Below are 27,437 nucleotides of genomic sequence, written 5' to 3'. Positions count from 1 at the left end.
ACTGATAGTTTTTTCTGTAAAATAAAACAGTATAAGAACACTTTGTTGTTTGTGGCTTTTTTAATGACTGCCTTATTGCCAATTAAATAAATTATAAAAAAAAAATCTAATTAGTCTAGCAAGAATTAAAGTTTCAGTGGAAACTCTATTTAAAAGTATGCTGATAAAAAAACACTTTTTTCTGCGTTGCGTCACTGAACTCATGTTTTAATTTTTGCTATGTGTCTGTGTTATGTTAATACAATTGTGTTTAATTTATATTATAAAATTTTAATTCAAGATTTATTTAGAGTAATAAAAAATTATTTTTGAGTTATAGAAAATTTTTTATTAAAAAAAATCTCTCCTCATGATCACTGAACTATGGAATTGGACATATATATTTATATATATATACATATATATAAATATATGTATTATATACAGTGGTGGCCAAAAGTATGGAAACTTTTTGAAAATTACATTTTTTTAAATTTGTATTAAATAAAACCAAAATTATTTAACCCGAGTGTACTTGCAATAGTCTACTTTATATATACTAAAAGTTTGAACTTGTCTTTTCTAAGACATTTTATTACATACTAATATTTCTTAATTTTGATTGGACAAAAGTTTGGAAACTTGTTCAAACTTGTCACTATTCATAAACAAATCTTATCATTTAGAATTAAAACGTGTTAGAATTGACATCTTTGTTAGTTCATCATAGTTTACTTTTATATTAATCAGTATGGCACCGCGAAAATATTATTCTAGTGATATTAAAAATAAAATAGTTGAGTGTTTTAAAAACGGTAATAAACCAATTGATATTTCTCGAAATTTTCAAGTTCCAAAAGGTATAGTTTCAAAAATTATTTTGAAACTATACCTTTTGTTACACAGTTATAATCAAAACTTCCACAGTTATAATCAAAAATTATAACTGTGGAAGTAAAAATGAAACCTGGAAGACCAAGAAAAACAACAAAAAGATTGGATAAAGTTATAAAAAATACTTCTACAAAAGATCCTAGAAAGTCATCAAAGGATATAAAAGAAGAAATCTTGGAACAGCATGGAGTTTTATTATCTGACAGGACAGTTCATAGAAGGTTAAATGATGCGGGCTTATTTGGAAGAGTGGCTGTCAAAAAACCGTTAATTTCTAAGAAAAATAAGATGGGTAGATTATTGTTTGCAAGGGAACATTTAAAATGGTCAGAAGAAAAATGGGCAAATGTGTTTTGGAGTGATGAAAGTAAATTTCAGTTGTTTGGAAGTGATGGAAGAAAATATGTGAGGCTCCGGGGTCGTTATTCCAACAAGATAACGACCCGAAGCACTCGTCAAAATTAGTTAAAGAGTGGTTAAATACTCACAGGGTACCTTGTATGGAATGGCCATCTCAAAGTCCCGACTTAAACCCTATAGAACATCTTTGGGATGTGTTAGACCGCCGAATTCGGAAGCATAATGTTTCAAATCACGATAAACTTTTTGAAATTTTACAAGCAGAATGGGAAAAAATACCTACTGACACTTGTGCCAACCTGGTGAAATCTATGCCACAAAGATGTTCCATGGTAATAGACTCAAAAGGATATGCAACTAGATACTAAATTTTTCTGTGTTTTTTTATGTTATTTTTAACATTTTTTGGTCCTGGTCATACGTTTCCATACTTATGACCAGGCCTAATTTAAAAATTTAATTTTTTTTTGTATATGTTAATAAAAAGAAAATGTTTTATTTTATTAAAAAGTTGTATTACGACTTCAATAAACATATGCATAATATGTAGTAAGTGTTGCATTTTTTATAAATAAATAAAAAGCATTTTTAAAAAGTTTCCATACTTTTGGCCACCACTGTATATAAAAAAAGACTGGTAAAAAAGCCATTTTTCATAAAAGTTGAAGAAATAAACTAAAAAATTTAGTTGTAATTTAAAACAAAATGCTTTTATTTTTTTGGCAAGAGCTTTTTTATGCGCTCGCAAGCAGGTGGGTGATTGCGAAAAGACTTGAGCGCAAAAGCGCTGGCTAAACAATGTAGACTGGTATATGAATATATATGCATTTATATATATATATATACAAATATACGCGTATATATATATGTGTATATATATATATATATGTATTTATATATATATGTATACAACCCTTGGAATTAGGGTCGGCAAAATTTTGTTGGACCTAAAAATATTGTTGACCTCGTTTCTATGTTTTATGGTAAGACCTTTGTATTAAATTTTTTTGCCGACCTCTAATAGATTGAGGTCGATCCTCTAAAAAATTGAGGTCGGCAAATTATTGCCGACCTCATTTTTCCTAATTCCGAGGGTTGTGTATATATATATATATATATATGTATGTATATATATATATATTTATATACATATATATATATATATATATATATATATATATATATATATATATATATATATATATATATATATATATACACACACACATATATATATTTATCAATAAATTATTCAGATTCATGATTGTGAAATGAAACTTTTACAAGGGATTGAACATCTTCAAGAAAATCTAGAAGAAATTTTTGTTTACAACTCAATTACTTGTATTAAGGTGATTTTTTTCAATGCTTTTTTTAATCTATAATTTGTTTTAAAATTTTCTTTAAAAATAATTTTTAGGTTTGTAATTTTAATATTTAACAACCCTTTGTTAAGCAATTGTATAGATATGACAGCTGTGTGACATTTCAATCATTGATACGAACACATAATAATGTTACTTTTTAGGCTTATGTTTGCTTTATTTTATGTAGATTGTTTGTTTTATGTATAATTAGTTTCACCTTTTAATTGTAAAAAGCAATACAGTTTCAATTTTTTTTAAGTAAATATACCACAAAAGTAGGAGAAGTTTTTAAAACAAGTAATCAAATTTGTGAAAATACTTAATGAACATTTAATTTCAGCAAAAACTTATTTTCACTAAGTATTATAACAAAATAGTCTTTGTCAAAAATACTAAAGATGAAAAATGGTTTATTGTTCTAACTAAAAAACAAAACTCACAAATCTTATAATTTGAATGGAATAACTAATAATTGGAATAAACCTGGAGCATATATTACATTTGAATGGGATCTTAAACAATCTAATTTGATTGGTTGTGCAGCACAAAGAAAATTTTTTCTTTAGTTTCAAATAACTTGTTTGAGAGTGCCCTTGTTTATTTTAAATGGACAATATAACTCAAGAGAAATACTTTGAAATGAAATTGAATATTTGGTTTAATAAAACACAAATCTTTGATATTATCTCTATTTTTAATGGAAAGGTTAAACAGAAGTCCACTGAAGAACACTTTTTTTTATCTTGGATACCCAGATTCATATATAATTTATTAATTATAAGGAGATATGTATAAAAATATATTTCTCAATGAGATATATATTTTTTCAATGAAATATATGTTTAAACACAACTACATTTAAATTGTATAGTATCCATTTTTATTTTTCATTTTTATTTGCACACATACATACATACATTTATCCATCCATACATACATACATACATACATACATACATACATACATACATACATACATACATACATACATACATACATACATACATACATACATACATACATACATACATACATACATACATACATACATACATACATACATACATACGTACATACATACATAGATACATACATACATAAATGCATACATACATACATACAACCCTGCATACATACATACATACATACATACATACATACATACATACATACATACATACATACATACATACATACAAACATACACACATACACACATACACACAGACATACATACATACATACATACATACATACATACATACATACATACATACATACATACATACATACATACATACATACATACATACATACATACATACATACATACATACATACATACATACATAAATACATACATACATACATACATACATACATACATACATACATACATACATACATACATACATACATACATACATACATACATACATACATACATACATACATACATACATACATACATGCATACATACATGCATACATACATACATAGTAGTTGTTGTATCTTATAACCTTTATTTTTTTGATTTATTATATACATTTAATCATGTTTAAAAATATTTGTAAATGTAATTATTAACATTATATTTAGGATATAGCACTGAAGAATGTTAATTGGTTGCAAGGTAGTTATTGCATTTTATTCTTTTTTTTTTAAAATTTTGTTTTAAATATATTTATATTATTTCTTTCAAAAGTTTTTAGTAGTGTACTGAATTTTTATATATAAAAATTAAAAAAATTAAAAAAAGTAATTTTAACAAACTTTTTTTACTTTTGAATTAATATGCCTCACTGTTTTTATTTGAATAATATCAGCTAAATATTAGTAGTGTACTGAATTTTTATAGTTTTCTTTGTATGACTTCTTTGCACATATATGACCAAATATGGTGGATTTTTAGTGAATAAAAACACAAAATAAGTTTTTTTGGTTACACCAATTTATACTCCCAATCTGATTTTTCATCCACGCTAAAATCTCAAAATTCAACTTCAGTATGGATTCTTTTATTATTTATCTCAAAATTTAACTTCAGCATGGATTCTTTTATCTCAAAACTCAACTTCAGCATGTATTCTTTTATTGGATTCTTTTATTCTTCAGCATCTATTCTATTAACAACTATTCAAAACATTAAAGTTAAATCTTTAGTATAAACATTAATATATCTAAAAATATCATTAAAATATTTTTATAAAACTTTTTTGCATGACTGCTGGTTCTAGACAATTTATGAAGCTGTTTTTCTAGATTAAAAGCATTTTTTATTGGTTATTATCAAGGTGCTTCAAGAAGTCTTAATGGTCTTATCACAGAATACAGGGGAAGAGTATTTAATGGGGAACTTTATCTTCTTTATCACCCATGTTGCTCTGACCAAAGCAGGCATTTAATCTTGAATATTTAGATTTTGTCAACACTCTAACTACTGTACCATGGCTTCAAGAAAAAATGCTAAAAATATACATTTTTTTTCACTTAATCATTTAATTTTAATTTAATTTTATCATTTTTATTTATCATTTTTAACAATTTTATCTACACCCTAATTGACTTGAAGCAGTACTTTGTAGTGTGGGGACAAATCTTTAATATGGAGTTGTTCATTTTTGCAGCAGTGCAGGTCTGCAGGGAGTATTCATAATTTTAATGTACCACAACACAGGTAACTGGGTGAAAAAGAGATATATAAACAACTTTTTAAATTTACAATCAGGCAGAAATATTTAATAAAAACCCTAACCATAACATAATCAAAACTTAAAATTGTAAAACAGTAATTTAAATTCAAAAAAAAAGATTAAATAACACAAACACTTAAAATTTATGAAAAATCTCTGAAGGGCTTTTTTAGTTTGTTATTTGTCATAAATATTTAGGGTTACAAACTTATTTGAGGGGATAAAATCAGTGCAGCATTTGTGTTGACTGCACTGCATACAAATAGTTGTTGCCTAATGATTCATAATGACAGTTGAAACAATACATACCTATATTAAAAACTATCTGGTTTGTTTAAAAGTTTATAAATATAATTAAAATGAAATCAATAAATTTTCACATAGGAATATTTCCACAATGATAGCAAACTAACTTATTCCCAAATTAATGCTGCTGGTTTTTTAATAAAACCTTCTAATTTAATTTTCAATGACTTTATCAAGTTTTTTTTTGTGTGATAATTTTCTATTTTGATAATCACTGTTTTCTTTAATTATTTATACTTTAATTTGTTATAACTTTAAATTAAAACACCTTAGTTCATAATAACTTTAAATTAAAACACTTTAATTTATTATAACTTTAAATGAAACCATTGTTATCAAAATAGCACACAAAAAGAAAAAATTACAACTTAATTTTAAAGCTATGTAAAAAGATAATCTATAAAATATAAAATGCACTGGCAAATGCGCTGAAAAACTAAGCTAAACTAAACCAAAAAAATGTATAAAAATGTATAAAGCTAACGAAATGAAATCTTTACCAAAGAGACGATAAAAAAAACTTAACTTAAATGTAGTCTATTATAAAAATATGTTTTATTGAGTTATTTCTAAATTCTTTTTAATTATGCAGCCTTTTTTTATCTATACTATTAAAACTTTGCTAATAAAACTTATACCAAGTTGTGCCTATGCCAGTTCACACTTTTGCAAGTTTGCAATTTACGCCAGTTTGCTCCTATGCCAATTGGCATTTATACAGATTTGTTATGAAGTTTGCACTTATTCAGCTCCAACAATGCATATTTTCAGTAAAAAAAGGGTGTGATACACCAATATCGCAAAAATGTGAGATTATTGCAAAAACAAAGCTAATTGAATAAAAAAGCATTGCATCTGCAGCATAAAAAGTATTGCTAATCAGTATTGCAATTGCTATTGACAACTGCAATACTGATGTTATTTACTAATAAAAAACAATATATTGCCATCATTCCACCCTCAATAAAAAAAAACAAACTGTCGTTTTTATTATTTTATTGATTTAATAAAAAGCAAAGATTCGCTGTAAAAGTGAAAATAGAAGCTTTTTATTACACAACTCATAGCTATCTTTGTTTGAAGACTTTGTTGTTTGTTTGAAGGTTTCATTGTTTGTTTAAAGGCTTCGTTGTTTGTTTGAAGGTTTCATTGTTTGTTTGAAGACTCCATTGTTTGTTTGAAGGTATCATTGTTTGTTTGAAGACTTCGTTGTTTGTTTGAAGGTTTCATTGTTTGTTTGAAGACTTCAATGTTTGTTTGAAGGTTTCATTGTTTGTTTGAAGACTCCATTGTTTGTTTGAAGACTTCATTGTTTATTTGAAGACTTTGTTGTTTATTTGATGACTTCGTTGTTTGTTTGAAGACTTTTTTATTTATTGTAAACTAATCATAGAAATTGTTTTAAAAACCTCAAATTTAAAATTAATTTTGATTAGTAATATAAAATTTAAAAAAAAATGTGATAAAATTTTCCCTCTTTTTGATTTGCACCCTTAGGCAGTTACCTAGATTTGTCTTATAGCATATGTGCCTAAAGATAGAATACTTTAAATGTCTGTCATTAAGTCAGTCACTGGGTATTTATGTGGAAAAAAATCTCAAATGAATAAAACTGTTCATTTAAATTTTTTTAATATCCCAGGTTTGCCTACAGACAGTTAAAATTTTTGAATTACCATTATCTGTCTATATTCTTATTATTAAATTACAATTTAAATTTATAATTAAGGAATAACCATGGTGACCTTTTGTTTTCATAATAACTTTAAATTTTAGTTATAGAATATTTCTTAGTAAACTTCATAAAATCAGGGAATTTTAATTTGTTTAATATTTTGAAATTTATATAACACAACTAATGCTTAAATGTTTATTCATTTATTCAAATTGTTTAACATGTATTCATAATGTATTATTGTTTAAATAATAAAAACTTTTGTTTTTGGTTATTCATTAGTCTCTTCAAACAATGAATCAAGTCAAGAGATAGATTTTCAGTTTGTTCCATGGGTTATGTTAAAAAGAGCTACATTTAGCTATAACAATATACTTTATCTGGATTCTTCGTTAGTATGTACACTAAAAATTTTTATGTATTATATAAATATAGTATTGCATATTTAACTAAGTAAAATGACATCATATTGAAAAAGATACCTTATGGATTAAAGTCAGAAAAAAAAGTCAGCAAATATATTTCTATATATCCTAATATATATATATATATATATATATATATATATATATATATATATATATATATATATATATATATATATATATATATATATATATATTAGTAGAAAATCACTTAACGAAATTTTTTCCATTTAACACTGTGTTTCATCAACAAAGATTCATTAGAAAATCTGTTGAATCTTTGGTGATGAAACCCCGTGTTCAAGGGAAATGTTTTTTGTTAAGTGATTTTCTACTAATACATAATTGCTCTGTTCTTTTAAGAACATTGAGCACTCTATTGTGTAGAATACTTTTTAAAGTTGTTTAAATATATATATATATATATATATATATATATATATAGATATATATATATAGGTATATACAAGAAATGACTTTTAAAAGATATATATACTATATATATAATATATATATATATATATATATATATATATATATATATATATACTATATACATAATGAATAGATATATATAATATATATATATATATATATATATATATATATATAAATATATATATATATATATATATATATATATATATATATAAATATATATATATATATATATATATATATATATATATATATATATATATATATATATATATATATATATATATATGTATATATCTAATTTGGCATGTTTGAATAAGCATATGCTTACTAGTTTTTCTTATCTTTATAGCATACAGCTTTTTCAGAATAAAAAAGAAAAAAATGAAGAATAATAAGGAGAAGAAAAGATTGTTACCCATGCCAAACCCTCAGTCTATGTAGCAGTACTCCTTTGCAATATATAGCAGTCTATTTCAGCGTAATTTCACAGAGCTTATCTAAACACACACTATACATGTATATATATATATATATATATATATATATATGTATATATATATATATATATATATATATATATATTTATATATATATATATATATATATATATATATATATATATATGTATATATATATATATATATTACGTATCTATTCATTATATATATAGTATATATATATATATATATATTATATATAGTATATATATCTTTTAAAAGTCATTTCTTGTTATATGATATGTTTATAAATACATAAATTGATTTTAATAAAAAAGGCAAAGTATAACTATTTTTAAATTATATTTTGATATTATAATATATTAATGATATTTCACTGACCTTTTGTGGTCCGCATCATCAGGTAATGAAAAAAATGTTACAAAATAATATAAAACCAACCATTTAAAAAAAAGTGTAAAATATGAAAGCCAATCAAATAGTATAATAGTGGCGTCAATTAAATTTTTGTCAAAAATGGTCCCCAAGTTTTTATTTTCACATTATCCCTGTCATCTCTATTTAGAACAGTTTGCCCAATACCTATCTCTTGTCAAATTCTTGCTTTATTTATCTCCAGGAATTCTTTAACTTTTCTTACCCTGTATTCTGGAATGACTGCTAAGGTTTTAGGGTTCAGCCAATCAAAAGTACCACAGCATGTTCTAGAATGTTCCGTGGCTCCTGAACTCGACCATTTTTGATCTTTACAGGCTCTTTGGTGTTCCACACTTCTTGAAATGATTTTCTTTTTGGTCTAACCAATATACTTCGGCATGCGCATTTAAGCTCATAAACACCCGGATTCAAGTTTGGTGGTAGTTTTGTTTTGTTGTTGCATAGTATGATATTTAAATTGGGAGGTGAAGTAAATTTAACTCTGATGTTTTGTTTTCTAAATTCTCTTCGGAATTTAGGGCCAATAATAGGTATCCAAGGTAGTTTAACAAACTGCTTATCTAATTGTTTAGTATTTTTTGAAATGCGGTCTATATAGTTTTTGGTTATTTTAATAAGATTACATTTGTTATAGCCGTTTTCTAAAAATGTATCTATGGGACCAATTTTGACAAATATTTAACTGACATCACTATTATATTATTTGATTGGTTTTTATATTTTACACTTTTTAATGTCTTCTTTTTTAAACGTTTTTTTCATTACCTGATGATGCTGACCACAATAGGTCAGCAAAATATCATTGATATATTATTATATCAAAATATAATTAAAAAATAGTTATACGCTGCCTTTTTTATTAAAATCAATTTATATATTTATAATATATATATATATATATATATATATATATATATATATATATATATATATATATATATATATATATATATATATATATATATATATATATATATATATAATATATATATATATATATATATATATATTTTTTTTTTTCTATTTATATAATTTTTAATTACTTAAAAAAAAATTGTTTTTAACTTTTATTTGTTATAGAAATTGTTTCTTTAACTTATAAATCAGGATGTTAAGTTTTAACTTATAAATCATGATGTTAAGTTTTAACTTATAAATCATGATGTTAAGTTTTAACTTATAAATCATGAAGTTTTTTCTTTGTTACAGAGAATGTTTCCATCACTTACTCATCTTAATCTTAGTCATAATAATATAACAGAAGTAAAACACCTTGAGGTAATTGTTTCAATCTTAGTTTTATTAAAAATAAAATATTTAGTAAAATATATTTATAGTGTTGTAAGATGACAAGCAACAACAGTTTTACATTAAACCAAAATAACCAGACACTGAGACAAAGAATGTTGTCACATACCAAAGTATAGTCATAAAATGGAATAAGAATTTTTAAAGTTATAAGAATTGTTATATTAAAAATATGGGTAACCACAGTAAATAGAATAAGTTAACAGTTACATGGAATAAGTACAATTACATATCACAATGAATGGAATAAGAAAATTATAAAGTTATAAAAATTGTTATATTAAAAAATTGAGTAACATAAAAATTAGTCACATTTCATTCATTAAAATAATCTCATAACCTTTTAAAGGTATTACAATTGTCATATCAAAGTTAAAAATCACATAATATAATACATACATATTATTTTATATATTATATACATATTATAATATTTTATTAATATTTATACATTATTTACTAATATATACAATATTTTAATAATATATGCATTTTTTTAAATGTTTTTCAAATTTTTAGGATTTACTTTGTCTAACTAATCTTGATCTGTCATTTAATGTAATTCGTAATGTGGATGAATTTTCCTACAAATTACCATGTATAAGATCATTAAATATTTCTGCTAACCAGCTTAGATGTATTGGAGGTAGCAATATTTTTAAAAATATTATCTTTACTCCACTAGCCAATTCTAGGTCATTTTGGTTGAAAATTTGATTATTTCAAAAATTTCTACTACAAGATGTTCAGGACTATTATAGAGACAATATTATAAGAAGAACTAATTGTTTTGTATACTTCCTATGAGAAAACCAATATTTAAAGAGGGTCAGGGCAACTTTTTCTTTCTCCCTTTGCCCCCCTTTTATTTACAAAAAAAAATTATACCATTAAAAAAAACAAAAAACTTCAGATACATAATCAAAAATTCTATAAAAAATATCTTGGCGTTCAAAAGAATTTGGACAAATTATTGAAGCTGCTGACCAAGGATAGTCTCACAGAAGCATTGGAAAATGTTTTAAATGACAAAACTCAACTATTAGTAAATTGGTGAAGAAAGAAAAACACACTGGTACAGCTGAATGGTCTATTGGATTTGGGAGAAAGTCTAAAACTTCAAAAAAAGGGAGATCGCTATATTCTTAATACCATCAAAAAACATCGTAAAATTACATGTTCTGAGATACTAATATCTCAAAATGGACTATATCTCGTTGAATAAAAACATCAGGTGAGTTTTTTGCTGGAAAGCAAATAAAAAAACCATTTATTAGTAAAATCAATTGCAAAAAAAGATTAAAGTGATGCATTGAGCACAAAGGTTGGACATGTGAGCAATGGGCTAAAGTTATCTAGAGCGATGAGTCTCCTGTTGTGTTGTTTAATAATGGTTGATCTCAATGCTGGAAAATAATTGGGGAAAAGTTCAACCCCCATACATGCAAGGCAACTATTAAACATGACAAAAAGATTAATGTTTGAGGTTGTTTTAGTGCACACAAAGTTGGAAAACTTTACCGGGTGGAGGGTACCATGGATCAGCATTTGTATCATAAAATCTTGGTTAATCAACTTGGACCAAGTATAGAAGAACTTTTCCCTAATAATGACTACATCTTTCAACAAGATAGCGATCCCAAACATATGGCACAGTTGAATAAAAGATATCTGGAATCAAAATAAATATCAGTTATATCTTGGCCAGCACAGTCTCCTGATTTAAATCCAATAGAAAATCTTTGGTCTATATTGGATAGAAAATTGCAAGATCGTAGGGCAACAAATGAAGATGAACTGTTCCAAAATCTTCTACTTGGTTGGAATGCTTTGCCAAATGAATGATTAAACAACTTGTAGGTAGTATGCCTTCTAGACACGTAGAAGTGATAAGAAACAAAGGATGGCCAGTTAAGTACTAATAAAGCTTGAAAAATAGTTTACTAATCCTAAAACTTGAAAAATAGTTTACTAATCCTAATTTCTTTTCATTATATGTAATTCACAATAACATTATATACATTTCTTAAAAAATTTTCCTGAATTACTTTGATTATAAGATAAAACAAGCAACAAAAAATGTCTTAAACTTTGAGTTTAAGACATTTTTCGTTGCTTGTTTTATTATTGGTTATTTACTTTTCTATTAGAAACATTATAATAACTTTTAAAGATTCTTAGCCACTATCTATTCCTGCACGCATAATAAATAATGTTATCAATTTCTAGTCCCCAAGCAGTGCAAACATGATTAACTAGAGATATTGGATCTTTGACATACACTAGGTCTTTAATAAAAGTAATAGTAATAAATAATATAATAAATATAGTAATAAATAAAAGTAATAGTAATAAAAGTAATAGTAATAAATAATAATAGTTTTATTTTCTTTAACTTTTTTTTTGAATAAAATTTCCACTTTTTCCACTGAGTAATAGTTATCTAGAGCATGTGACAATATCATAATTTCTTTGGAAGTATTTAATTTCACACCTAATATACCCAAATCTTTTCTTAATTCCATTCCTATTAAATCAATAGTACAACCTGACATATCATGCTTTCTTTTGATATTATAGAAAGTCTGGCTAGAGGTAGTTTTAGTTTTACTTAAGGAGTTCCTCCAGTTGACAATGTAACAGTGTTGCCTATCTCAATATTTTTAAACTGTTGAATTTCTTTCAGAGATTTGATAAGTACTTGCTCAACTGTTTTTAAACCTGAAAATTTGTAAATATGTTTTAGGATTGCATAAAAATTTAGGTTTGCAAAAAGGTATAATTAAGTTCTTACCTGTTGATATTAGCAGTATTTTTAGGTTTTGTACAATGTCTCTCTTACTACAGGGATGTCAAATTCCAGATCAAATTCTCTGATAACGAGTACAACAAATTTTATCTATAACCTCTGTTGGTACTTCAGGTTAATGTACATGTTTAATACATCCAAAATAAAATAAACTATACTTATTTAAAATATATTTATTTAGGCTATAAAAGAATTATAATTTTATTGTTTTAAATGTAAATAGTTGATCTACATATAATAGCTTTTAATAAATTACCTGAAGGTTTATAAATGTGGATTTATCTCTTGACATGATACAGAGCGGGCATTCACATGAAAACATTGTATCACCTATATTTAATGTGCGTGTAATTGATTCGTAAATTAATGTTAACATGCAAATATGTTTAGAATAAATCATGTCTAAAAATAGAAACTGTGTTATATGATATACAGGTGACTCATGCTTGTAATTGTCGTTTTTCTGTTTTAGTATCATTTGGGTACATTGTTTTATAACACAGTTTTGGTATGGCATCTCGTGAAATCACAAACAATATCTTGAAAATTACTGAACACTTGAGTAAGAAAGATCGCTTACAGGCTTTGCAAAATGCAGGTTATAGCAAATCTAGTGCATACAAGGTTCTCAGACAAGCAGAGAAGATGGTGGATGTTACTGATGGTTGTAGAAGCAATTGAGCTGCTAGAAAGATCACTGGTGCTGCACTTGGAGGTCTTATATGTGAATTTAACAACACAGCAAACAAAAGTTTAAGAATAGCTGCCCCGAAATACAATGTTTGCAACAAAACTGTCTTAAATACTTTGAACAGACATGGTGTTTATTGTCACAAGCGAAAACCAGCACCATTTTACCATCCAGCTAAGAAAGGTCAAATAAGAAAAGCCCTTGGACGACTTTGTCAGACAGCATTTAACAAAGGGAGCAGGTGGACTTCTGATCATCATAATGGATGATGAAACATATATAACACAGAATGATGGGGCCAAGTTTTCAAGTAAAACTTTTTATGCCAAAGATGCCTCAACAACTCCAGAAGAGATTCGCTTCTCAGGTCGCACCAAGTTTCCCGTTAAAGTAGGTGTTTGGTATGCGCTGTGTGATCATGGTGTTTCTGATTACTTTATCTGGAACCAGGGAATGGCCATTGATGCCCAGATGTACAAATTTGAATGCCTTCAATGAGGACTAATCCCCCCTGCGTCAAGAAGTACTGCCCTGATAAAGCTTGCATCTTTTGGCCAGACATCACATTATTCTTCAAAGGTAGTTAAGTATTTAAATAACAAACAAATTCCATTTGTTTTGAAGCAAAATAACCCCACCAATGTCCCTCAATGTTGGTCTATTGAGCTCCTTCATGCTGAAATCAAAAGACAAGTGTTTGCTGATTATTTCAACCAGAGAATGTTGATCAATTAAAATCAAGAGTATGTTGAATCATGAATGAACTTGTAAAATTGCTCCAAAAATGTGTACTAACTTTTCATCTCGGGTTCGTGCTCTTGTTGACAAAGCTTATCGCAATGGATTATTATCTGTTCAAAAGTAACTTGTAAACTTGAATAATGAATATAAATCTTTTATTGGAATGAATGCTTTGTCTTTCTTTTACAAGTTTTTCAAAATTTGTTAAGAATAACAAGATTTAAAAAAGATTCTATGAATCACTTACACACACGTTATATATATAAACAAATCCTTGTTCATATTGCCTATAGGTGTGCCTATTATATGCATAAGTAAGTACAAGTAGAAGTATTACCTTTAAATCTTGGTATTTTTATTCTCTCTGATGTCAGCAACCACCTCTCTTATACAACCAGTGATAAAAATTCTCCTTTTTTTAACAGAGTACAAATAAATCTTGCAGCTTGGACATAACCCTATAGAGTTGAAAAGAAGTATCGGATTATAGTTAGTGTTGGCTTACAGTTGAATCAAGATTAGTAAAGGATTCTCAGTTACCAGTTCAGTACATAATAAGTTCGTATCACCACAACAAACACAAATAAGTTTTCTTGAAGAGAAATGATCCCTTGGTTGTTTGTTTGTTTGTTAAATATAATAATTATGCTAATTTGAAAGCAAATAGTTATATATTTAGTTAAAAATAGGTATGTACGTATAAACATATTAAATTTAATAACACTTTGACTAGTTTTACTTTATATGGTCATATCTTTTGAATACCAAAATATTTTTTATTGAATTTTTGAATATGTATCTGAGGTTTGGTTTTTTTTAAATGATATAATTTTTTTTTAAATAGACAAAGGGGGGCAAGAATAGGGGGAAAAAGTTGCCCTGACCCCCTTTAAATATTGGTTTTCTCATTAGGACGTACACCTAATTCGTTCTTTTTATAATATTGTCTGTGTAATAGGCCTGAACAGCTCGTAATAAAAAATTTTGAAGTAATCAAATTTTCAACCTAAATGACTTAGAATTGACTAGTGTATGTTTATTTATATTGATACACTTTTTATGTTTAATTATATTGATACACTTTTTTTTTATATTGGAACTTATTTTTTTTTAGAAAAAACAAAAAAGTGTATTTTTTTTAAGTACACTTTTAGAAAAGCAGTTAAATAAGGATGAGAAAAATAATTTTTACTATTAAGAACTATGTTCGTTGTGTTTATATCTTCTCAAATGGTTAGGTGACCTTGTTTTGTTTTTTTTTCGATTAAAATGTAGGGTGACAATAAAAATTAAGATGCTAAGTACTATGTACGAGTTTAAGTTCAAATAATAGAAAATAAATATTAAACATGAAAACTATAATATCTAAAATATTCAACATATCATGTCTTTCTAAGTAACCTTACTTTTGTATTTACTTCTTTTAAAATTCATCAGATCTTGTGAGATTGATTTAAATGTGGCTGTTTTGTTTTCGATCACAGTGTTAATAGTAATTGTTCTTTTGGTTTGCAAAAACACCAAAGGTTGTATGCTTTATCTGGGTATACACGGCGAATATTTTTGTTATTGGTGACTTTAACATCACACTGAATTTTGGCTCTACTACCACTGACCCTGCCAGTAATTTTTTTGTCTTTCTCTAATCTCATACTATTATCGAGTCCAACAACTTACTCTTCTGATATCAATAATCATGAGTTTTATTACTCACTAAGTTTACTGCTAATAATTTATGCAACTATATTTTTATGAATGATTGTTCTTATAATGATATTCTTATAGACAAGGTCCAAAATGATTGTCTCATCCTTATATTTTTCTCTTTTTTACAAATACTTCCATGGTTGTTACAAATACTACAATGGTTATTACAAATACTACCATGGTTGTTACTCAAGCGAGCAGTTTTAGTAATACAAACAAAAATGCTTTTGTGACTTGTCACTCAGAAAAGCATATTTTTATTCTGACTGTTCTTTCATGCTAAAAAAACTTTTACTTTGTTTGTCTATTTTTTTTTTTGAACTTGCAAATAACCATAATTAATTTGTATATGATGTTTAAACCTTAAGGTATTATTTTTTGTCACCTGCATAGCAGGATTAAACTGTACCTCGTTGCTAATAGGTTTTTTTTTTTATTGGTATATATACTTATAAGTAAAGTTCTAGTGGTAGGGTACTTATGGTAAGTATCCTACCACTAATATTTAATAGAATAATAAGATTTTTACTAATAAGATGAGAACGTTTGTTAAATGTATCATAAAATTATACAATATGTAAAATAAAAAATAATTTGTAAAATAAAAAGTATACAAATAGAATAAAACATCCAGTGTTCACTGATATTATTGACCTAGTCCCATATAAAAATTATAGGACTAGGTCCAAAACTCTTTTTTCTAATAATTTATCAATATTAAAGTTTGATCGTATAGAGATAAAATTGTTCTTTACAATGCCTTTGATGAATAACTTTTAATTATAAATAAGGGAGCTATAACCATTGAAAGTCAAAAATATGAGCCACTGGCATGTTTCTGTATTTGTACCCCACATTTTATTTTACAACTAAAAATTTAATTTTGATCCTTACTCATGTAGTTTCACCAGCTGAAACTTCCTTGCATCTGCTCAATGACTTCATATCACCTGAAAAATAAAGATGAATTAAATAATTAGGTTTTGTGTCAATAGTTCAATTGAATTGATAGGGTTGGCGTTCAGCTCTAGATTTTTTTATCTAATTTTATGAAAAAAGAGATTGGTAATTAGACTTTTGTTAACTTTAAGATGTTCTTACCAGAATCAGAAGTGAATTGCACAACTGGGTTTAACTTTTTATGCTTATTCTGGTTTAGCTGATTACATTAGCTTTCTCTTTGCCACTACTAGTTTGCTTTTCTTAGCTGCTGCTGCAGCCAAGCATTTTTTTAAAACTTGTCTAACTACTGTCCCATTGGTCTTCTTCCTATCATAAGCAAGGTTTTTGAGTCTTTAATTAACAAACACTTAATCTCTTATCTTCAATCTAACATTATACTTTCTGATAATTAATATGGATTTCGATCTTCTTATTCTACTGCTGATTAACGGTAATAACTAATAGGTTTTATCATGCATTAGATAGATGCGGAGATGTTAAGGCTACTGCTCTTGACATTTCTAAAGCCTTTAATAAAATTTGGCATGCTGGTCTTCTTCTTATGGTGTGTCAGGTAATATCTTTAAGACTATTGAATCCTTCCTTACCAATCATAGTATAAAAGTTGTCCACGATTGAGAGCACTCTTCTTCATTTCCTGTAACTTTAGGGGTTTCAAGCTTCTATCCTTTGCCCCATACTTTTTTTAATTTACATTAATGATCTTCCAGAATTTTGCACATCTCAGTTGACATTGTTTACTGATGTTACTACCATTTATACTTGTCTTGATAAGAAACCAACACTCTCTGATTGCTTGAAGGATGAATTTGAGCTTGAAAAGGATCTCAATTCTGCTACAGCATGGAACTCCCAGCTGGTGAATTTCAACTCAGATAAAACTCAATTTTTTTCAGGTAATTGTTATTGCAACAATTAAGAACTTCATATATTTATGAAAAGTAATGTACTTTATGAGTCATCTACCCTTCGTCTTCTAGGATTAACACTTCCATATTTTCTTGGAAACCTTATATTAAATCCATTGCAAAATTAGCATCTGCTAAGGTTGGATCTCTTTATTGCGCTCACCACTTTCTTACTCCAGATACTATTCTTTATCTCTATAAATCTCAAATCCATCCTTTTATGAAATACTGTTGCCATATCTGTAGCAGATTTTTGAATGATGCTCTTTCTCTTTTAGACAAGGTGAAAAAATGCATTGTAAACATAGTTGGTTCTGCTCTTGCAACAAACCTTTAACCATTGTCACATTGTCATAATGTTGCTTCACTTTCTTTTTTCTATAAATACTATGGACGCTGCTCTAAAGCGCTAGCATCTTTTTTTGCCATCTAATAAAATTAATTCTTGTGTTACTCTTCATTCAATTAAGTCTCATCTTTTTACTGTCTGTTCCTAAGTGCTCCGAAAATTCTTATTTGTCTAGTTTTTTCCTCGAACATCAGTTTTTTGGAATTCACTTCCTTCATCTTGTTTTCCTGATTCATATAATTTCAATCTTTCAAGTTGTCTGTTAATTGTTGTCTATATCTTTTTTCTTCCAGTAACTTCAAGTTGTCTGTTAATCGTTGTCTTCATTTTTTCTCTTCCAGTAACTTCTTACTTTAATAGTGGTTGCTTGCAGCCTTGTTGGAAATAAAGATGTTTAAAAAAAAAAATTCTTCTTATCGTGTATTCGCTCCAGTATGCAAGCAAACTTATCATGAGGTAGAGTGCTGTACTGTTTTAACTTTTTGCGTGCGACAATTCTAACTTTTTCAAAGAAATTTAAAAATTACGCAATAAAAGTTAATTACAATTGGAGTACATACCTTTTAGGTAGTGTAGGTAATAATTTTATGACTATATGAAAAATAAAAAGTTAAAATCAAAGTTGGCTAATTTTAACCCTAACCTGTTAGTTTTGTAGGTGCAGAGAACCACTTGTGGTTTTGTAGATGCAGGGAACCACTTGTGATTTTGTAGGTGCAGGGAACCACTTGTGGTGAAGCATAGTAGGGCACATGGTGACATGATATTGATAAATGATGAAAAAGATGAATTTCATGGTGTCCACCATGCTAGTGGAAGGCTGATCCAAACTGTTAGAATTTTCAGTCTATTTGACTCAAACTATTTTGTTCAAAAATAAAATTGAACTATTTTCTTCATTTTGTGACCCAAAAGTTTTCAAACTGAGGACAATCGAGTACTAAGTCATTGTAACATTTGTTGATTCTGTAATTTTCAATATTGGTTTACTAGTCTACCTAAGGTTATTATGATAGACAAGGCTGATTATTTTTTAATTGATGAAATTAAATGATAACAAAAGTTAGAGTGAAATAATGATGAAAGTTAGAAATTCACTGATCAAAAATATTATAACAAGTTAAGTACTAAACCTAGCCTAATATCTCAATCAATATTGATATATATTTAATTTTTATAACCTTTGTATATTAATGCATTTATCATTTACTTGTACATGTTGGATCCATTAGGTTGTTTCTTAAAAAATAATGGTTAAAATAATATGGTAGCATATTTTAAAAATAATAGAAATAAATTAGGATGTAGTTATTTAGCTTATTACAAATTGTATTATGAAATTAATTAATAGCTAATTTTTTTGTTTAATTTGTAAATTAAAAATTAGTAGTAAATGATAAAACTTAATTTGTTTAAGTCTATAATAAAAAAATAATTTGGGCAGTGGTACCCCCTGTGCTGGCGCTTGCCGTGAGGAAATTTGTTGGAAACATTGCTGTATGTAGGCATTTTTTTGCATAAAACAAAAACAATATATGTCATTTAAAAAAACAAAAAGTCTTTACTGACTTGTCAATGACTCATAAAGTACATTACTGTTCATAAATGTAGGAAGTTCTAGATTGTTGCAATAACAATTACCTGAAAATTTTTTTATCTGAGTTGAAATTCACCAACCACTGGGAGTTCCATGCTGTAGCAGAATTGAGATCCTTTTCAAGCTCAAATTCCTCCTTCAAGCAATCAGAGATGTTGGCTTCTTATCAAAACAAGTATAAATGGTAGTATCATCAGTGAACAATGTTACCTTAGGTGTGAGAAATTCTGGCTAGTATTAGTAGCCACCTAGTCTTAGTAGCCACCTAGTTTTAAATATAAAATTAGTTTAAAAGTTGTTTAATATCTGTTAATAAAGTCTGCAAATAGAAAATAAACATGTATAATTTGGAGTTGTGGCTGATTGATTAGCTTCAGCTTCAGCTTGATCTGCTTAATCTGCCTATAGCAGTGACACTGTAAAAAATTTATAAACATTCATTTGAGAATTCCTTTGTGGGGAAAAAAAAACTGTTGCATTTGATTTGTAAAAAGTTAAAATGGAAATTATCAATGGTCGCGAATACTAGCCAGCGGCAACTGTCAAAGATTTATTTTTAATGTTAAGCAATTAGTTTTTGCTCTGCATGTTTTTCAGATACCAAGTGGTGTAGACTAGGTTGCATGACGAACACTAGGTGTTTTACCCTATACAGTTTTTAGTACTAGGTTACATTTAGTATGTCAAAATACATTGTGTGTATGATATGCTTAAATGTGTTTTCCTATTATTTACTTTGTTATAATCATTAAAAAAAAAATTCTATGTTGTTCACGTAGAATAACAATCTGAGCATGTTGTTCTACAAGCATTAGACTCCCGCCTCGCCAACAAAACAACCCCCAGTATTTGCTTTCTACAGTAAAACATTGCCCTAAAATCATGATATGGGGTGCCATTACAGCAAATCAAAGTGGTGGTTTATGGTTTATGCCTCCTAACACCACAATAAACAGCAATATTTATCTTGAAATACTTAAAGAAAAGATAATCATGAACATCACAAATATCCACAAATTTCAGCATGACAGAGCACCCTGTCACAGGACCAAGCTTGTGAGCAGTTGGTTGTGTAAGAATGGGGTTGAGATTTTTGGTCCCTGGCCTGGTAAATCACCTGACCTCAATCCCATTGAAAACTGCTGGAATCATCTTATAAACGAATTTCAGAAACTAAGATCTTCATCTTTGGATGATTTACAAGAAAAAATTAGGTAGGTATGGACTCAACTTATGACTCCTGAATATTTAAAAAAGCTCATTCACTCTATGCTTACCCGCTTAGCTAATTGTTTAAATGCTAAAGGACATCATACCAAGTATTACCTCAAGCATTCAATTCATAAAACATTAACTAATGTTTCAAAAATATATATTTTTTCAATTGTAATGGTTACTTATATATTTTGATAAAATAAATGAATAATTTAATGAAAATTGTGTTTTTTATATAATGTTCCAAACTTTTGATCGCAACTGTATATATATATATATATATATATATATATATATATATATATATATATATATATATATATATATATATATATATATATATATGTATATATATATATATATATATATATATATATATATGTATATATATATATATATATGTATATATATATATATATATATATATATATATATATATATATATATATATATATATATATATATATATATATATATATATATATATATATATATATATATATATATATATACAGTATTGTGAAAAAGTTAAGAACCACTAAATGTAATGTAATGGTTACTTATATATTTTGATAAAATAAATGAATAATTTAATGAAAATTGTGTTTTTTATATAATGTTCCAAACTTTTGATCGCAACTGTATATATATATATATATATATATATATATATATATATATATATATATATATATATATATATATATATATATATATATATATATATATATATATATATATATATATATATATATATATATATATATATATATATATATATATATATATATGTATATATATATATATATATGTATATATATATATATATATATGTATATATATATATATATATATATATATATATATATATATATATATATATATAGATCTATAGTTTGTTGGCTTTGGGAAGAGCGGAAGGAAAAAAGTGATTCTTACGCCAACATATACGTCACTTTTAATTACTTTTAACTTTCGTCCAACATTTCCGTGTTGGACGAAAGTAAAAACCATTAATTTAATTACAAATTAATCGTTTTTTAAAAAAACCACAAAAACGCAAATTTAATTGACCAGAATGTTTTAAAAACATTGTGAATGTTTTTAACAATATAAACAATGTTTTTATTTTTATTTTTTTTAATAAAATGTTTTTATTTTAATTTTTTTTAATAAAATATTTTTATTTTTATTTTTTTTACTGTAAATCATGCGCGGAGTGTTGCTACATCGACTATCTTATAGCCTGACTCGCAAGGGAGTGCTGCTACATCGACTGACAAATAGCCTGACTCGCAAGGGAGTGCTGCTACATCGACTGACAAATAGCCTGACTCGCAAGGGAGTGCTGCTACATCGACTGACAAATAGCCTGACCCGCAAGGGAGTGCTGCTACATCGACTGAGGGTTTGGTTGGGGCAGGCAGTCTATCATTATTAAAAAAAAAAAATTCCGGTCCTGCATTTTAATTTTTACTTTTTGTCAACAAAATATCGAAAAAACTTTCGGACAACATCTAAGGGTTCTATATATATATATATATATATATATACAGTATTGTGAAAAAGTTAAGAACCACTAAATGTAATGTAATGGTTACTTATATATTTTGATAAAATAAATGAATAATTTAATGAAAATTGTGTTTTTTATATAATGTTCCAAACTTTTGATCGCAACTGTATATATATATATATATATATATATATATATATATATATATATATATATATATATATATATATATATATATATATATATATATATATATATATGTATATATATATATATATATATGTATATATATATATATATATATATATATATATATATATATATATATATATATATATATGTATACAGTATTGTGAAAAAGTTAAGAACCACTAAATAAAAAAATATTTTTTTTCAAATAAATTTAATTAATTTTTATTCTATAGATAATAAAATAGTCTTTTTTTTTCAAACATATTAAATATAGCATGAGAAAAAAGAAAATTTTTTTTTTTTTGAAAGTTAGCTAATAGAACCTATAAAAAATAAGGATTAAATATTATGTGTTAATTTTTTTTTATATTTTTTATGTGAAAAAGTTAAGAACCACAAAGAATTTTTTGTGCTAAATGCGGCGGAAACGTCTTTTTAAATTTATTTTTCCCTTTTTTTTAAATATTCTTTTAATGACCTGAGTTATTACCAAAGAACCAATAAAAACATTTGAAAAAAATTAATTTTTTTAAATACTTTTAAAAAAAGTATTTAATTTCAAACAAAAAGAAATTCTTTCCTTTTGAAAAAATGAGCAGAAAAGCTATTACCTATGAAGATCGTGTAAAAGTGGTGCATTTTCACCAGGAAGGTAAATCCGCTTGCAAAATTGGAAGAATAGTAAAGCGATCACATAGTTCGACGCTAGCAATCATCAAAAGATTCAAAGAGACGAAATCTTACGTTGATCGCCATCGTTCTGCAAGACCGCGTTTGACGACACCCAATGATGATTGCCTTTTAATCTGGTTGGCAAAGAAAAATCGAACCATGCCGTCGCATGAATTAAGAAGGGAATGGAAGCTTTCAAATGGACGTCAAGCCTCGGCATCACTTGTGCGTAGGAAACTATTAGCTAACAATATGTTATGGAAAAAAGCTGTTCTAAAACCGCGACTTACCAAACGACATATAAAAAAGCGAAAAGAATTTTGCCAAAGCGTCAAAGAATGGTCTAAACAAAAATGGAGGACAGTAATGTTCAGTGATGAGATGAATATCGAGGTTGATAACCGAAAAAACCGTATTATGATTCGCAGGCAGCCTTCAGAAAAATATAATCACGATTGTATCATTCAAAGAACAAAACAAGGTAGCGGGTCGGTTGAAATATGGTGCTGCATGACATATTATGGTCTCGGTATGTTTAAATTATTTGATGGTCGACTCAATTCTACTTATTATGTCGATTTTTTAAATAACAACTTGTTACCGTCAATTGATGCACTTGAGCAAAGCGTTCCGTTCATTTTTCAGCAAGACAATGCACCATGTCACAGGGCTAAAATTGTCTCTGAATGGTTCGAAAGTAAAAATATTGAGCGTCTAACTTGGTCACCAAATAGCCCAGATCTAAATTGCATTGAAAATCTTTGGAGTTGGCTTGATAAAGAGATTGCCAAGAAAGCACAAAGGAGCCTTGAGGAGTTGCGCAATATTTTATCAGCAATACTTGGATATGTTCCCAAACATATTTTAGAGAATTTAATAGACTCAATGCCAAATCGTATAAATGAGTGCTTAAAAATTCATCGTAGAATTACGCGGTATTAGGTGGTAAAAATTATCGTTTTTTATTCTGTGGTTCTTAACTTTTTCACAATTTTTTTAAAATAAAAATTACCTATAAAACTTTAAATACATTTTTTATATTTGTTTAAAAGTTTTTATCACTATTATTATTTTTTATTTTGTTTGTCTATTTTCTAAAATTTATTATTATTATTCTTTTTACCAGAAAAATATATTCGGTTAAAAAAAAATTTAAAAATAAAAATAAATGATGATTTGTTTTTTTTGTGGTTCTTAACTTTTTCACAATACTGTATATATATATATATATATATATATATATATATATATATATATATATATATATATATATATATATATATATATATATATATATATATATATATATATATATATAATTATTTATTTATGTTATGTAATATTTTAAATGAAACATTTATTATTAGGTCTTGAAAAGTTATATTCTCTTGAAGAGCTAAATATTTCTCAAAATCAATTGCTGAAAGTAAGTTCCATTTGCTGAAAGTAAATTTATGTATGTGGAGCAAAAATAGAAGTTTTCTTTAAAAATTCATTTTAAATTTTCTGAAATCCAGATATTTTTATGTAACATAAGAAACGAAAACTTTGAACATCAGAACTTTATATTAAAATGTAATGATGTTTTGATATGTTATTTCATGTGAAATATTGGGTGACAACTAAAAAATGAGACTGGATTTAAAGACACATATCTCTTTAAAGAAGTGAGATAAAACAAAAAGGAAAAATGTTCTAGAAAGTATTTTTATTCTAGTTTTTAAATATATAATCAGTTGTTCTCAATTAAACCATTTCTTTAGACTTTATCAACTAGGCCTGGTATAGACTGAGCTAGGCTCCGTATGAGCTCAATCTCAATTTTATTAAGGCAATACTTGATTCTAGAACGTAATTTTTTAAGATTTTCTGCATGCCAATTATTCTTGTAGATAAGGCTTTTCAAAATACTCCAAAAATTTTTGATAGGACAACATTCTGGCAAGTTTGCAGGGTTATCCGCTTTCTCAACATAGTGCATGTTTTCCTTGTTTAGGTACATGATTACTGTTTTTGCATAGTGAGATAATGCTAAATCTGGCCAGAATACATATGCACCATCTGAATGATACTTAGTGATGAAGGGAATAAGTCTCTTCTTAATACATTTGTTTAAATAGATTTTTTGATTTACAGCCAGATTACTTGGTACGAAATAAGGTTGAGAAATTCCATTTTCAGAAAAAGCAATCCATAGAAGTAATTTCTTTTGAAACTTTTGTTGTGTTTGGTATTTAACTTTAGATGGAGTAGATTTGACATCACTAGTGTAAAATATATCATTTCCATTGATACTAGAGTGATTTAACGTGAAATAAGACTCATCATCAATGATTGGTTTACAATTTTTGAATTTCTGACACAATCGACTGCACTTAGTTCTAGCTGCTGCTTTTTGCTGGTCAGAGCGTTTTGGAATCATCATTTTTTTTCTTAATTTAATATTTGTTCTTTTTTTTAATGTTTTACTAATGTGTTGCTGAGTACAGTTGAACTTTTTAGCTGCCTGTCATTGAGAAACTCCATCTTTATTGTCAAACATGAGTTTGAGCCTTTCAATGTTTGTCCTGGTCATTTTTTTAGCTTTTACTCCACTTCCTTGAACTCTTTGGTCCCAGAATCACTTTCAGCATGTTTGCTTGTAAAATTAATTTTCACAATAAAATTTGCAAAACAGGTAACTGTTGTAAAATTGTTTCAACTTTTTCATAATTTCATATTTAAAAAAGATGGTATTATGAACCCTGTTTAAACTGCACATATTTACATATAGTGATGTAAAATTTAATAAAAATGCAATAAACTTTTTTTAGCTTCGAGAAATGTCATGAGTTCAATTTTAATCATTTTATTTTTTTATTCTTAAACAACCAACAATTTTCATCATATTTTAAAATCTCTCAAGATCAAAAAAGTTTATAACCAGTCAATTTAAAAATAAGTTTTCAAATTCTTTTGACGTTGTTTAAATAAACAAGTAAATCTTTAAGATGTAAGAAAACATCAAAGTTAACCTGTTTTTGCTCTCCAATTTAAAATATATGAAACATAAAACTTTTTTTATTATTGAATTTTGAAAAGTTAGTAAAAGTAAACTTCACTAAGTATTTATAGTCAATTAATTATATTCCTTGATACTTTACATATCTGATTTGAATCTGATTATTTGATGCATTTTACAAATATTATTTGTAGTGGCCATATTATTCTCTTGCGGATGTAGAAGTTTTAATTATTTTTAAAGGAAATGTTGTTTTGTTTCAAAAAGATTGTCATATTCACATGTCTATGTGGACAATTTGACTCTTGTGTAAGATTAGAAATCTTATTAGAGTTTGTAATTTTTATTTTGTGAAATGTCAAGTGAGAATACAAAAACGAAAATACAATATCCAGAGGAGTAGTGAGACATTCTAAGTTGAAAAATTATTTTTTATTGTGTAAATATTAATTAGAACATTTTTAATAATATTTTTGTAGATAACAGCTGTTCATTAACTTTACATAGCTAATATAACTTTACATAGATAATATATGTTTATTTATTTATTTATTTAACATATATGTTTATTTCATTTTTGTAGATAACAGATGTGCTTTTACTTGGAAAGTTACCTTTACTGCGTACATTATTAGTACATAATAACCCATTCACAGATGTTCATAACTACAGAGAGATGATATGGGCATCATTTTCCGGACGAGCATTTGAGGTTTTGTTTTCTTTTGTTG

The 27,437-nt window shown here is 26.5% G+C and overlaps 1 protein-coding gene across 2 annotated transcripts in view; it reads left to right on the top strand.

The window, feature by feature from the left end:
- The window catches only part of LOC101235693 (nischarin), a 193,340-nt gene that overhangs the window by 81,475 nt on the left and 84,428 nt on the right, over positions 1-27,437 (top strand). For both annotated transcript variants that reach the window (XM_065818391.1, XM_065818392.1), the window contains exons 8-14: positions 2,490-2,585; positions 4,201-4,234; positions 7,558-7,670; positions 10,247-10,315; positions 10,865-10,991; positions 25,073-25,131; positions 27,290-27,418. In XM_065818391.1, coding sequence (XP_065674463.1) covers positions 2,490-2,585; positions 4,201-4,234; positions 7,558-7,670; positions 10,247-10,315; positions 10,865-10,991; positions 25,073-25,131; positions 27,290-27,418 — 627 coding nt within the window. The remainder of the gene's footprint in view (positions 1-2,489; positions 2,586-4,200; positions 4,235-7,557; positions 7,671-10,246; positions 10,316-10,864; positions 10,992-25,072; positions 25,132-27,289; positions 27,419-27,437) is intronic.

This window comes from Hydra vulgaris, chromosome 14, assembly GCF_038396675.1.
Source record: "Hydra vulgaris chromosome 14, alternate assembly HydraT2T_AEP".
In the NCBI taxonomy this organism is placed as follows: Eukaryota; Metazoa; Cnidaria; class Hydrozoa; order Anthoathecata; family Hydridae; genus Hydra; species Hydra vulgaris.
Note: the sequence above shows the minus strand (reverse complement) of the source record. Positions and strands in the feature narration are given on the sequence as shown.